Here is a 15,405-nt window from a genome sequence, read left to right as displayed (position 1 = left end):
CTATCAGAGAATAGCAGAATGATTGAGCATGTATTATTTAGTTAAAAGAACTGAAACTAGTTAAAAACGAAATCCTTATCTTTGACATCTGCGTAAAACTTCTGCATTTTGAATTCCAAACCGGGGGAGGGGGTATCCATCGTTAGTTACGTCTCATTTTGGCGATGTTATTATCACAAATTCATAATTTCTGTTATTTTACCATAAAAACGAATTCCAAAAACTTGCGTTTTACCTTGACACAAAAAGGACAACTATTTGATCCTGAACATCCACTGGGATGCTACAGCAGCCTACTAGGACCTATCTGCAACCGAATATGTTTCACGGATATCCATTTTTTTTATGTTTTTGACGTTTCTGATATGCAACAGACTCTGATAATTTAAATAATATGTTGCTTATGCATGCTTGAACAGATCAAGTTTAGCGCAGTTTATCCCCAAAATCGCCACCACAATGCCTCTTGAGAAAGAGCTACCTATCTGATTTCACATACATGTAATTAATGGTAGATAAAAAGAGCAAAGTGTACTTTGTATTTACATGTAGTTCAAAAGTAATTTATTGGGTGATTTAAACAGTGTCGAGTACTCTTATTTAGGACTGAATTAATGCAATTGAATTATAAAAGATTGACCTCAGATTTGGTAACGTCTTCTGTGTTTTTCAAATATTAAATTAAGCCATCTCAACTGAGATCAATCAAAGTTCTGGACATAAGGGTCATGACAATCACAATTTTTAAGCATACAAACATCTTTCGATCTTGCACACTTGTGTTTCCTTCCAAACACACATACGCTGATTCAGTAAGTTCATATGTAGCAAATTAGTCATGATTGGAGTATCAAGTATTGTACAACTGATCATTACTGCGAAAAAACACATTCACGGCAACAGATATAAAGGGCTAGAAATGAGTCTACTTATTGATTCGGCTGATCTTTAAATTTATAATTATGTTTACGATAAACTAATTTACATGTAATGCTTGTGTTAAAGTACTATACTCACATAATAGGTGAGAAAAACACATTTGCCAGAGAAAAAACATTTCTAACATTGTTATTAAATGTTACTAAAATGTTTTTCTACATCTAAACATTCACACGTTAGAAATTTGTTTTTCCCCCTACATTTCTATGCTGATGATGGGATTTGAACCAATTATTCATTCTCAAATACTGTGTGCACCATTACACCAAATGAGCTATTATTGATAAATATAGGAATAGGAGGATCTCAAATCATGAAACACAATTTCATTTTAAAAAAACAACAACAAATAAAATAACCTTCATGTTCAGCAGTGATAAACAATGTCAGTTCTGGTTGATCTTCCAACAATAAGTGACCTAGATTGTCCAAGTACTAGTTTGTACCTGGTATTTAATTTAATCACAAGATCTTGCAGAGGTAGCAACCGACCAGAAACAATAAACAGCTAAAGTCCGCCATATTAGATCATTAAACTCTGTAGTTTACGAATGGTGTAACATTAGGTAGGTTATAAAACCAACTTTCGTATTGTGCATTCTTAACAATCAAATATCATTGGGATTATATTTTTTATGGTTAAATTCATACCTAGTTTTAAATTCAGTCAAGGGAAAATTAAATAATATAAATCGTAAATATACAGTTAAGGCACAGAATGGCATTACTGCATCCTACATAGAGAGGTGTTAATTTAAACAAAGATAATACATGAATACATTTTAAATTCATACTGAGTTTGACTTTCAGGTTTAGTTCCCTTTAAATTTACCTAGTGTTACATGAACATGGACCAATGGAACAGCGCCCAGGATGTTGTACGCTGCACCCTTTGTCAAATTTCTGTGGCCTCCATGTACTGTGATATTTGTTATTTACATCTGTGTAAAGACTGTGTAGAGAAACATTTGTCAGATTCCTCTATTGTCCATAATGTGGTGTCACTTAAACAATATTTAGCCACTCTGAACTATCCTAAGTGTAAAAAACACCCCACCAAACACTGTGAACTCCACTGTGAACAATGTGACATTCCTATCTGTGCACAGTGTATTCCTTTGGAACATTTGGGACATAAACCAGTTGACATTTTCCAAAAAGTTGATGACAAAAAGAAAGTTTTACAAATAGAGTTGCAAGAATTTGAGAAATATGTTTACCCTAAATATCAAGAAATTGCATTCAACCTCCAATTTGAGAAAGCTGATCTGATTGCAAACTCTCAAATATTGGCAACGGCAATTGACAAACAGGGAGAAGTCTGGCACAGAGAAATAGACAACATCATCAGAAACCTGAAGTCTGGCGTGGAGGAAATGGAATCCGAACAACTGTTCGTCATAAATAAACATGAATTTGAAATATCACACACCATTTCTGAAATCACACAGAGCATTGGTGAACTGAAGACGTTACTGAACTCTAATAATGTATGCTTTGTCTATGAGTACATATCCAGGAATTCTGAATTCCGAAGATTGCCTCCTAAAATCAAAATGTCCTTAACAAACTTCAGACCTCAGGAAATCGACACAGATCAGCTGATCGAACAGTTTGGTTCTCTGTCAGCATTATGTTTTACAACAGAGGAACAAGACTACAGCATGCCGACCAAGGCAGTCGAGTCCTCTCTCCCAGACCGGTCACTTCTAGATGCACCTCAGCTCATTATAGCTCTAGATACAGGGTAAAGATGTCTACATAGTGTGACGTGTCTAAATGATACAGATATCTGGACATGTGGTAATAGCAACATGATGAAACTATACAATTTACGGGGAGAACTTGTGAAGTCCATCCAAACTAAAACGGGAAACACACCAGGGGACATATCAGTGACACCGAGTGGGGATCTAGTTTATACTGATTACGATGATAGAACTGTGAACTTAGTAAAGAATAAAAAGATAACAACAGTATTCAGACTACGCGGGTGGAAACCTGATGGTGTCTTTTATACCCCCTCTGGTGATCTCCTGGTTGTCATGGACAGTGATGCTGATAAACAAACAAAAGTTGTGCGTTATTCTGGCTCCAAAGAGAAACAGAGTATTCAGTTCAATGACAAAGGACAGCCTCTCTTCTCATATGGTTACATTAAATACATCAGTGAGAACAGATTGTGGAGCCCGTGCAATAGTGGTCGTCAATCAGGCCGGGAAACTCCGGTTTACCTACACTGGTCCTCCCTCTACTACCAAGGGATCATTTGTACCATACGGCATCACAACAGACAACCGGAGTTTGATCCTGACAACAGACTGTAACAACCACCGTATCCACATTCTGGATCAGGACGGACATTTCCTACGCTACATTGACAACAGGGATTTACTCGGTCCATTGAGTTTATGTGTGGACACCAGAGACAACCTCTTTGTGGCTGAGAACAGAACAGGTAAAGGAGAGAGAATCCATTATTATAAAAAATCAATTTACTACGTAAATTAAACGGAAAAAAAAGTTTACCATTTATTTATATCTACAAACTGTTTGTAAATACTACATATCATCATATGGTGTATTTAGATGTAAACAAGGTATATGTTGATTTGATAATCTTTAAACCATTAACTAACTTATCTTGTCTATAAGATAATTATAAATGGTCTGTTAAACTGTATTGATACTATGTTTTTAAGTGTTTAATCAATGAATGGTTCAACACTTCATTAGTTTAATAGAAAGATTTTATATTTCACAAATTTTTTTTTTAATTTTTTATATTATATGCATGTACAATAAAAATATATAAAATTTATATATTATATGTAAACAAAGTGGCTGTGTATGTGTACAAACTAAGCATTCATGAAGATCAACACTCATCTGGGAATGAGGATGAAGATATATATGACGATGGTCTTTTAGTAAGTTTCAAATTTTATCGTTATATCTGCCTATTTTTGTCCCTCTCATTCTTGAGATTCAGGGTAAAGTTTTTGGGCTTTTATTGTTTCTTGGTTTTTTTTGTTTTGTTTCGTTTTGTTTTTATTTTTATTGAAAAGGTTAAACGTCAAATTTTACATTATAATGAAATAGTAGACAACAATTTCAATACTGATTATATCTTATTTTCAGAATCGAGATCCCCTGCGTGGTGAACCTTGGTATTTCAAAACGTTAAAGGATAGGAAAACAGGAGCTTTATTATTACGAAAAGTTGGCAAGGTAAATTTTCAACTACATTAGAGTCAAAACCAACAATCTTATATCTTTATTTCTTTTTCTCGGCGAGAGGGTAGGAAGACATTGATGTTAATAATTCATCCACTTTATTCATTTTCTTCTTTAGCCAATTTTTATAAAGTACAGTTTCATTTTATAGATAAATTTAACGTTCTAATAAATAGTGATTTTAGAATGTATTAAAACTTTGTAAGTTATGTTAATTTCTGGAAGAGAAAAACCACGCTAAGTGTGCAACCATAAATATTTACAATTTCACAGCATTCATGAATGTTTTGTCTGAAGGAATAATTTAGGCAAACGCATTTAAGTGAGATAATCAGCGATCAGTCATTTATTTCAGGATGGAACATTTGTGATACGAGAGAGTACCAAACAAGGCCACATACAACCCTACACGATGATGGTATTATTCCAGAACAACATATATAACTTATATAATTAAAAATAAGGGTCCGACCAGACGGTAGAATGGCCCTAGGAGAGGAAAAGCCAGATGAAATTGTAAGATCATTCTATATATTACAATAACTGTACCTGTATATTTGAAAACTGATAAAAAATTAAATACATGATGTTTATCAAGAAATTAATTAAAAGTATTTTGTGCGAAATGTTAGTACACGATCCATGATTATTTTTATTACAGTCCTTTAAAGAAGTCCAGAAGCTTGTTAAATATCACAAAGAAAAACGAAGTTATTCTTGGTGATTGTTATACGGAACAACACAAAACATTACTCAAGTATTTACCACCACAGAATGCGATAGCATTTACAGCATGTGACTAACGCGACAGGTTGAGTTTTCAGATTTAGAAGAGGATTGTGATTTTGTTTGCCATGATGCAATCCAAAAGATATGAATTATTAATTTACTTGATACAATGTATATTTTATTGGCTTAAAGAATTATCTGAGGCATTGCAATTTTTGTGGTTTCTAGCTGACCTAAAATTGGTTATACGTGGTCAGTAAATTCCATATGAGGCGGACCCTTTCCTCTAAATTTTAGATATAACAAAATACTATGCTCTGCATTCTCTGATTTAGAATAAAAGGGAAAAAGTGGGGTTTTTAATTTAATATTCTAAATGGCAACTTAGTAAATCTTTTTAATTTTTTACAAAAGAAAGTCTTTATAATACAAAAGCAAAATTAAGAATTATTATTTTTTTACAGGCTAATGCTAACCGGGAGTACACGGGAGACCTTATAACTTCGAATTCATTATAAAAACATGGTTTTTTAAATCTTTGTATTATTTTCATACTCTTCAAAATTGCTTTTTCAGAAATTTAAGCTTCTAGTTTAAATTTGATTTTTAAGTGATGTTATCACTTAATAAGTGGAACGGTTTAAAAATAAATGACATCGTACTCACGAAGTCAAATACGAAAATACGGCAATTTTCGGTAAAATTATCAAATATAAAGATAAAATAGCTAAAAATCTAGCTGGACCACATATCATTTTTTTTTTAAAAAAAATTCATTTTAAATCACAGTTTCTTTACGCACAGAAACAGTTAATAAATTTGTTTAGCAATTTCTCAAAATAATTCCATCTCGAAAAATGCTCATTTTAGAAAAGCGTCAAAACAGCATCACAAACAATACCAAGTTTAAGGCGGTATTGCATAAAAACAGCGTAGACAAATTTGATAAATATTTTATATAATGAACTGTAAATCATGCAGAACGATTTGACAAATTTTCAGGGTATGTTTTCTCGTGAGATTTTTTATGGGCAAACCCGCGACCCACCTTAAGGTCAAGATCTAGCTAGATATCTAGTTAATAAAAGATGCCTATAGGTTTATTAAATTCAAGATAAAAATTCTTTCAATGATGTTCCATGTCAAAAGCTTCGTTTGATAGGGTGTACAGGGGCTTAATAGTTTGTTATATACTATAAAAATTCATGTTCTGAACTGTCATTTTTTACAAATATGATGGAAACAAGTAACAAATTTTAAGAGTTTTGTCAATTTTCAACAGATGAAATATATCTAGAATGCCTACAGTCTCTCCAAAAACGGCGCTGTAACAACCGTTAATAATACAACGCCGCTTAATGATATAAATCATATGATATATAGCATTAAGCGTTGCAGTTGCAAAGTTTAATGCTATAAATTCTTGCATAAACAGTTGACATGTTCAGCAGTTATTGACAAATTGCCAACAATTCTATCACTAAGATCATTAAGCGGCGATTTTTCACTTAAGGCTAGACATGTCAACTGTTAATGCAAGAATGTATAGCGTTAAACGTTGCAACTGCAACGCTTAATGCTATTTAAATCATTAAGCAGCGTTGTATCATTAACGATATTTACACAGCATCAAACAGGCTTTTTTACCTCCTCTTTGAAACGATGTTAAATTGAATATTGTTAACGGGAGTACTTTTCTCTTGAATTGATATAGAATGTCAACCAATTGTTTCATTTTCTACATAATGCCTTCAAAGCTGTAAAGTACGGGATCAATTTTTATTGCATCAATTATGCTGTGATAATGGTTCTAGCATCAAAATACGAGCAACTGCTTTTGCAGTAAATTATTTACATATTGAGAAAAAAAACTATACATCATCTGTAAAGAAGCATCTGTAAATATACATGTAATACATATTTTGTCTTGTTTGGTGAAATTCCTTCAAATATGTTTAAATAGTAATAATATACATATGTTTAAATTGACTTAAAAAAAAATAATTTAAAAAAAAACCCTACTTTTTCTACTAGGGTTTTACAAAAATAAATGTACTGACTGCCATCAATTGAAGAGGCAACTTGTTGTTAATAGACATCTTTATTAAAGTAACGCAATCATTGCAAAGTGTGGATATGTTGATATGTGATGTAATCTGATGAGACGTGTTGTGACGTGACGTGATTAACTGGAAATACAAAAAATAACTTTTGATCATATAAATAAACAAACAAATATCACTCAGCATATAACAAATAATATAACTCTAGTAAATAGATGCCCTGTGTTCTTGTAAACAATACATTTACTTATGCTCTAGTAAATAATCAAATATGATAAAACTCGTACTACATTCCAAGTCATATAATTCGTGCCAAAATTCTAACATGTTACTAAAATACATCTTCACAGCTGAACGCGTTTTGCTTATACATCTATACTTGTCGTTTATATATAACTTTCTGCATAAAAACAATACAGAAGTAGACTTCTTGTTAAACTTACCAGCTTAGAAGTTTTCTCTCATAGAAACCAACATTGCAAACATGGTAAATGGTATTCAGCACAGTGACTAGGAAAAATCTACTCAGCTCGTGCATCCCGAAAAAATTATTATAAAAAACCTATTCCGGAACATTCTAAATTTCAAACTCAATATTGAAAAAAAAAATGTTCTGTTGTACATTGTAAGGTGGTAAGGTATATCTGTCGATAATAATATAGAATAAAGTACATTATAATCAAAATAATTCACCAGTTTACATTTTTACAATACTTTACATAAAAAATACGTTTTGAAAAATTTGTGAAAAGGTAAAAATCACCAACGGGATTCGGGCTTTTGACGTACAGACTCCTACTGAACACTCCAACCCACTGCGATACACAATTAGGTGACTGTTTTGATAAATAGTACATAACAACATGGGAGTGTCCCATACCACCTGAAAAAGGTTATAACAATATAAGTGACTTTCATTCATTATGCGTTATATAAAATGTTTGCTTTTGACATTAGAATATCCATCAATGGATTTTATTTGTTATATGTGTTTAACGGCAAACCTTATAACTCTTTGTTATATATATTATAAGAAAGGTTAATGGACATGTAGCATTTGCTAATAAAGAGAAGTGGTGCGGGATATTAAACCAATTAGAATGTACATTGACTGCGCCAATATTTATTACCTACCTTTTAATATTTTAGAGTTAGCGTAAATGTTTGATTTTCTGTCAACCTTGTTTCCTCTGTTCTAACTTAATATAATTTTTATCTGAGTTTAATAATATTTTACCGATATATACACATACATTAACACACTTTAAACTCTGTGTATATCTTCAGTAACTTAAAAAATATTAATTGATACTTGTGAAATACAGTGGGTTTTATTAATATTTAAGTTTTGGTTACACTAGTTGGACGGTAGATCTCTTACTTATATGTTTATCTTTTGAAATCAGAAATAGCGCCATCGCGTGGTATAGTTTCTGCCTTTTAAAGGAAAAACAAAAAAACAAAAACGAAAACTTTGACAACAAGCTGTACTGTTGAATGTCACATGACTAAAGAAACATTACATGCTGTGGAATTTGAAACAGTATAAGTACGAAAAAATATATTAAACTACATGTACAACTAAAAATACTTTGGCTATATGATAACTAAACTAAAGGAGAGATCTGAAATGGGGGGGGGTTAACTTAGAGAAAGAAGTGGGGCATTGGGTGATGAAAATGTGGAACTAAAGGTGAAGTCAAAAGCTCCGTTTACGCTCTTGGACTATTGGACACAGAGGTATTCAGATTCATTCAGAGTCCCGTCATTAGATTATATTTTCTTTTCTTCTTTATTTGAAGTTTTCCGTAAGTGGTATCTCCTTATTAATCCAAAAGTCTTTATTCGCATGACTCTATCAAAATAAAAAATGAAAAAATAAATGATTTCTTTGCCGATTTTTGCGGTATTAAGGTAGATAGCATTCAGTAAAAATGCACAACCCGCATTAAAGCTGACTTGGACTCATAATACGCAATATTTCCTTTTTTATTCTGACTACAACCGTAATTTGTGTTTTATTACTGGGGATTTTTTATGTTCACCGCTACAAATACCAAGTATAGAGTATACGGATAAGAACACTATTCATCTATTCTTGCTTTACCGCATTCAGAACAAGTTACATTGGACGGACAGATTCGTAGAAACGTGTTTTGAAAAAATCAAAACAAAAACATAACATATGACAAACAGTGCACTGGTATTGAATATCAAATGAAAGACTAAACAAAACATGCAACCATATTGGAAATACTCGATCATTGAAGAACGTTGTACTGTGTCGTATCGATCGGACTGGTATATCATCGCACAGTCATGCGCAAACAACACATTGTAATATATCGTGCAGTGACAGCAGAGAAGCATTTATTGTAGAAAATGATAAAAACTCGTTGTTACGTTTTGGATTTACTATTGCTTATATCATTTACTATGTTGGATGTTGTGCGTTCGGGGTCTTCAACATATATTTGGTCAAATATTGTAAAATTGGAAATTTATAAACTAGTGAAAGTATTTAAATTATAATGATATATAATAATCCACGTTTATCACACCATACCACCTTGACATTACCTGCTGATACTTCTTCATTACATGCTTTTATTTTTCTCTATGCATTTATACTTTGACTTTTTATGTAGATACTTCTTCATTATATGATGTTACTTTAATACTTAGTATTACATGCTGATACATGTACTTTGTTTTCTTATGCTTATATTTCAACATTCCATTTCAAACTACTCCTACCTATTTTTAGAATTGTTCAAGCAGTCGCTCAATGTTTCCTTCAAGAAAACTGCTTCAAAACAAGCCGTTTTATGCTTTAAATGCGAAAATGGCGGGAAAAGGTAAACTTTATGATGTCATATTTTTAAATTGAGGACACTTTAATCAAAATGAAAATCATGAAAAAACTTCAAATGTGTATTTGTACAAAAAAATTAAGAATTACAGTAAAATGACAAAGTTCATTTAAGGGGGTCATTTTAGGCTCAAACCATATATAGTCCTTTAAAGAAATACAAAGCATATCTTACTTTTATTTACTTAATTACTTGTGCATGTATGTATTAGCATGTTGTGACGCTAAAGTGTGGTTTGAACATATTTCATTGCATAAACATATACAAATGATTCGAACAAAAGTTCTAACAACTTACGAGGGTCATACCAAGTATAACAATTTCAACTGTGTAGTAGTTTAGGATGGAAAGTACATAGAAATGGATATTAATAAAGTGGTTAAATTATTGAACAAACGTACATGTATTTATAAACAGTTCTGTTTGAAGTTGGTCTTGGCAGTAAAACTGAAATTACGAGAATCTACCACAATCTCTGACGAATTTTGAACAGTTAAAAAATATGTTGGTTTAAATTGACAGTCAGATATTCATCTCCCCACAAACGTAAATGACAATTAATGTTAATTTGATTTAAATTTTAAATTTAAAAAAAACTTCATTTCGTGCATTGGTATATTTCTTCTGGTACTCCACATTGGTAATTTAAAAGGCTTTCAATAATATTTCTTCTGAAAAGTTTCCACAATATAGGACATGAGAAGTGACGCTATTTCTATAATTCAATCGAAATTAGTTAAAAATCGACACTTTTCTTATCTTTTTACGAATGGGAAATATAGAGCGCATGCTTGAACAAGATTTTTTTTTGTCACTTAATAGTCTTGGGTAAATACATTTCTAATTAAAATAATTTGTTCGTTCAAGCTTCCGGTCTATGTTATCTGAAAGAAAAACTGCTTGAAAACGGACTGCTATATGCCAAATATGCAAAAATTGTGGGAAATGGTTGTCTTTACGGTGTCATATTTCTAAACTGTTGGCACTTGAATCAAAATGAACATTATGTAAAAACATCACATATTTATCTTAGCAAAGAAAACAAAAAATTACATTAAAATGATGATGTTCATTTGTGGGGGGCATTTTTTGGCCCATATCATATATAGTTCTTTACAATCATTTTTCGAACCAAAAAGGGGGCATTTTCTCGAGAAAGGAACTTCATGTTAAATTTTTACTATGTCATATGTTACTTAAATTTTTCAAAATTCATTACCAATAAAGCTATCAATATCTCATTTGTTAAAATCTTTAAATTCATAAACTTAATAGAATCTTTGTGCAAAAATGTGGAGGGAAATTTTGATACCCACTGACGCCGCTAACATCCAAAAGAAAACCTACAGACCTAGGTCTGTGAAAGCAAATAATAAATAGATTTTTGTCAACTATGTAAACATTACACTTAAAACAAAACGTATGATAAAAACAAGACCACTTACCAGGTAGATTGATAATTACTGGATTTACACAAACTTTTCTGCAGCCACAACCCCAAGAACAACACTTCTGAACTAAACCAAAAAAGTGGTGTTTAAATCCTTCATAACAAACAAATACAGATGCCATAAAATTTTAAAAAAAACGGGGGAGGGGTTTGGTCTGTAATTTATCTTTATTGAAGATATCAAATGTGTGTTTCAAAACGATAGAATGACATAATGTTCGTATATCAGTTCTACAACTTATGTAAGTTTATCACTTCTCGCTTCAATAAGTTAGTGAGGTCTTTAAGTTTGACAATTTTGTGATTGTCAGTTCTATAAGTTTGTAAGTTTTATAAGTTTGTCGGGTCTTTAAGTTTGACAGTTCTAAAAGTTTGTCAGTTCTATAAGTCTGAGAGTTCTATACGATTCTCACTTCTATAGGTTCATTACATTTATAAGTTTTTAGTTCTTTAAGTGTAGGTTGTATGAATCACTGTTTTACCTCCTGGACATTGACTATCGTTGTGCCGGTCAAATTATTCAAAGTGAAAAAGGCAAATGATATCACAATCTCTTTTAAGATTAAACGATCATACAAAAAAAACCTAAAAAGTATTCATTATAAAATGTCTTCATGTGCCTAAAAAGATTTTTATAAAATACATACAAAAACGAATCATCTCAAAAGCAACAGAAATAAAAATCATCACCAGTCCTTTCATATTTGATGTAAAGTAACCTCCAAAGTAGAAATTATCCGTCAACTGTTTGGCATATGCAAATATTAAGTTTTACAATTACGTATTTTTAAGCATTTTAAGTGCTATTCAGAAAATTGAAGGTAGTAAGGTACACATGATACTTTGCTACATGTATAAGTTGTGATTTTGTCATTGTTAGGAGTATAAGTTTGATTAAATTTCTTGTATTCACTGTTTATTTCACAAATATAAAAATAATGTCGTAGGATCATGAATATATTCAAGACTAAAAAGTGTACTAAAAATTCAGAAGATTCACGTATGGCAGATTTTTAAAAAAGTTCAATTGTAGATATAAAACTAAATAAACGTATTTGATAATGATTTGTAACTATGAACATAGAAATAAAATATCACACTTTTTTAACCTTTGGAAATTTCCCCCCAGTTCATTCTAATTTGAATTTGACACGGTTCCAATATTTACAGATAAATTGACTGATTTTATTAAACGTAATATGTGAAAGGCCATATTGTATTATCACTATTTGCATCACTGCCTTCTTGTGTAATGAATATCAACGAAATAATGAAATTTAAACCAAAAAAAATGTTGTGCTAAAATCCTTTCCATGTCCCTTTATATATGTTTTACTATAAATCAAGATTTAGATCATTTCTGACTTATATCTAGCATTTAATATACATGCATATCAAGCAGTATCAGTTGGACTAAGGCATGGCCATTTTATGTTTTGTCCAAAATTTGGTTATTTTTGTTTGTCTAATATTCTCTTCTATTACATTTTATTTTCATTTCTGGGAACTTTTACTTAAAAAAAGAAAATAAGAAGCTAAAATACCAATTTATCAAAATTGGAAATCGATAAGCAACATGTTGTTTTGCAATTAAACAAGTAGTATTCACGAGATAGATAATTAAAATTATCTATCTAGTAACAACGTTGTATAATTATCAATTGAAGCCAATTAAAGTTTTTTTTACATCAACTGCATAAACATTAAAACATGTTCCGTATAAAAGTGGATTTTTCAAAGTTCTGATATTTTCTCTCTCTAATTCTTTTTTATAGTTGACATATATATGAAAACTAAAAACAAAACAAAAAAGTCGTAGTTACGCGTGTTTACTCCGGTCGAAAGTATCACATATTGAGTGTTATTAACAGGGCATCTTCTTGGTTTCAGACTATGGGGAGGAAGATTTGTTTATGCCTGAAACAAAGCTTGGAAATATTTTCATTAACTATTGAAGTGCTGTGATGAAGCAATATCATTGTTGTAAAAATTAGTTATTTTTAATGCTATTTAGAGCTCAAGCTGGTAACACCTATTTGATCAAAACAAATACTCACACTGGCGACACACATTTTGAATAATAATTATTCTTTTCATATTCATCGTAAAATAGCCCTAAATCTGGACATAATTGTCTTCTAGAGAATAAAATTGACGCAGAAACAAATGACATTAGCTCCTTTGATTGATGTGCAAGTCTAAATTGTATGCATAGCAGATGCCATATGCAGTGATGACAATTTTTAGGATTAATCAATATAAGATTTTTAATATTCAAAAGTGTTAATAAATCATTCACATAGCATTTTTATTGAAATCAAGACGTTAAAATCCGGTAATTAGTTATTTTCTTATTCAGAAATTTTATAAATACAGGTAATAAAGAATTTTTCAACCAATTAGAATCACCTATATCTCGCCAAACTAATGGATGTTGAATAACATATCATACATTATTGTTTTATTAGTATCCGTTAAATGCAAATTTTCGTGTTGACATTTTTGTTGATTTCATCCATCACTTTAAATGTTTATTGCAGTGCAATATCGTATCATATATTGTATGAATAAACGTGTTCTTAAATTTCTTACTGAGAAATATTATAGAAATCACAGCAAAAGAGCAATTTTTATTTAAGTTTTCATTCACATAATTGGAATATTCAATTCCCTCTTTGCTTCTTACCTTCCTCATTTTTGCAATATATGCACATGTATACGTCGATATGTTATTGAAAAATACGTAACATTTATATTGAACACTTTCACAACCTCTGCTTTTGGTAATGTTTATCTTTTTTATTCAATCAACGAAAATAGAAATTTCAAAAATTGAAATGTTTTGCGTTACGCTGAATTTTAAGATTTTTTTGCATTAAAACTACTTGTAACTCTTGCAGAAGGCCTTTTAACATATTAAGTAATTATAGGTCTTTATGCCAAATCGCTTACCCAATCAACAATGTTAAAAATTGTCTTCGGCATTCAATTTGGCATATTAGCCTAACTATATCATCAAAGTGTCCATGTTATGTCAATTTTACTTTGATGCTTTACATACTGGTATTGTATGCAGTGGTGATATGTTAAGAATTTTGAATATTTTATCTTGTTTGATTTAAAATTCAAAATTTGACACAAATTAGAAAAAAAGGCAACATGCGGCTACCAACCAAGCCATCATCTCGAATTTAACTTGATTATGTCGCAGATGACGCGATATTGTGCATTGAAAACGCAGACGGCATTTCGCTTTTCAGCATACATCTGCCTAGAAAAATATAAGCTTTCTGTTGTAGATTGCTATATGTTTTCAACCAATAAACTCTAATATTTCGAACGATCGCTTATTCTGAATTCATAGTACACGTGGAAAGGATTTTATCGATGGTCTTTATTTTTTTGTGGTAATTATTATCACAAATTGCTTAGGAATGAACTTTGGATACACACACTTTCCATATATGTTGCTCTTATGTTAATTTCACGCGTAATTTTTGTTCAACGTTTTTTTCCTTCAAATTAACTGTCTTTATGTTCCTTAGAAGGGAATTTTCAATTATGTTTCTTCTTCAAACAAGCTTTGGTGTATAATATTATTGTGTATTATGTGTTTATATTAAGAGTTAATGCTCATACCTAGATTTTACATAGTTTTTCTTATCGTTTCTTTACTATCTTTTCTTTAAAAATACGTTGATCTTCTATTTCAATAAATACAAAATCCAAAGCTACACATATCATATGTGTCAATTTGGTTAGAATCAGCAGAAAAAGACGGACACTCAAATGATCAGAGAAGCTTTGAACTTAATTTAAAGTGTTTAATGCATTTAATTAATTTTTGAAGAGTCCTGAACTAAATGATGGATACACTGAATAAAAAAAGCATTTGCTTATGTTCTATGATGCCTATTACTGTTAAAGTAAGGTCAAGATAACAAAAATGGAGCGAAAAGATTAATATTCACTGAAAAAATGAAACCACTGTACATTCAATTAAGTTGACATATTAAAATTAGAATTCCACGCGCTAGTTTTTGCGTGTTGATATGCATTAAGAAGATAGCAATGTCCACATTTTGGGTTAATTCACGATGGTTATGCTTAAACT

General features: G+C 31.0%; 1 protein-coding gene across 2 annotated transcripts; it reads left to right on the top strand.

Annotated features, from left to right (window-relative positions):
• Nucleotides 1–1,753: 1,753 nt before the first annotated feature.
• On the top strand, nucleotides 1,754–6,269 carry LOC136270775 (E3 ubiquitin-protein ligase TRIM71-like). Of its 2 annotated transcripts, none has more exons than XM_066069439.1 (5): nucleotides 1,754–3,397; nucleotides 3,781–3,869; nucleotides 4,081–4,170; nucleotides 4,532–4,692; nucleotides 4,838–6,269. In XM_066069439.1, exon 1 carries the CDS (start codon nucleotides 1,782–1,784, stop codon nucleotides 2,688–2,690), a length of 909 nt encoding a protein of 302 aa, XP_065925511.1. In that variant the 5' UTR covers nucleotides 1,754–1,781; the 3' UTR covers nucleotides 2,691–3,397; nucleotides 3,781–3,869; nucleotides 4,081–4,170; nucleotides 4,532–4,692; nucleotides 4,838–6,269. Both variants share the same exon structure in this region, with proteins under 2 accessions (XP_065925511.1, XP_065925512.1).
• The last annotated feature ends 9,136 nt before the right edge of the window (nucleotides 6,270–15,405 follow it).

Source organism: Magallana gigas, chromosome 8 (genome assembly GCF_963853765.1).
Source record: "Magallana gigas chromosome 8, xbMagGiga1.1, whole genome shotgun sequence".
NCBI lineage: Eukaryota > Metazoa > Mollusca > Bivalvia > Ostreida > Ostreidae > Magallana > Magallana gigas.
The sequence above is the reverse complement of the archived record's forward strand: the minus strand, read 5'-3'. Positions and strand labels throughout refer to the sequence as shown.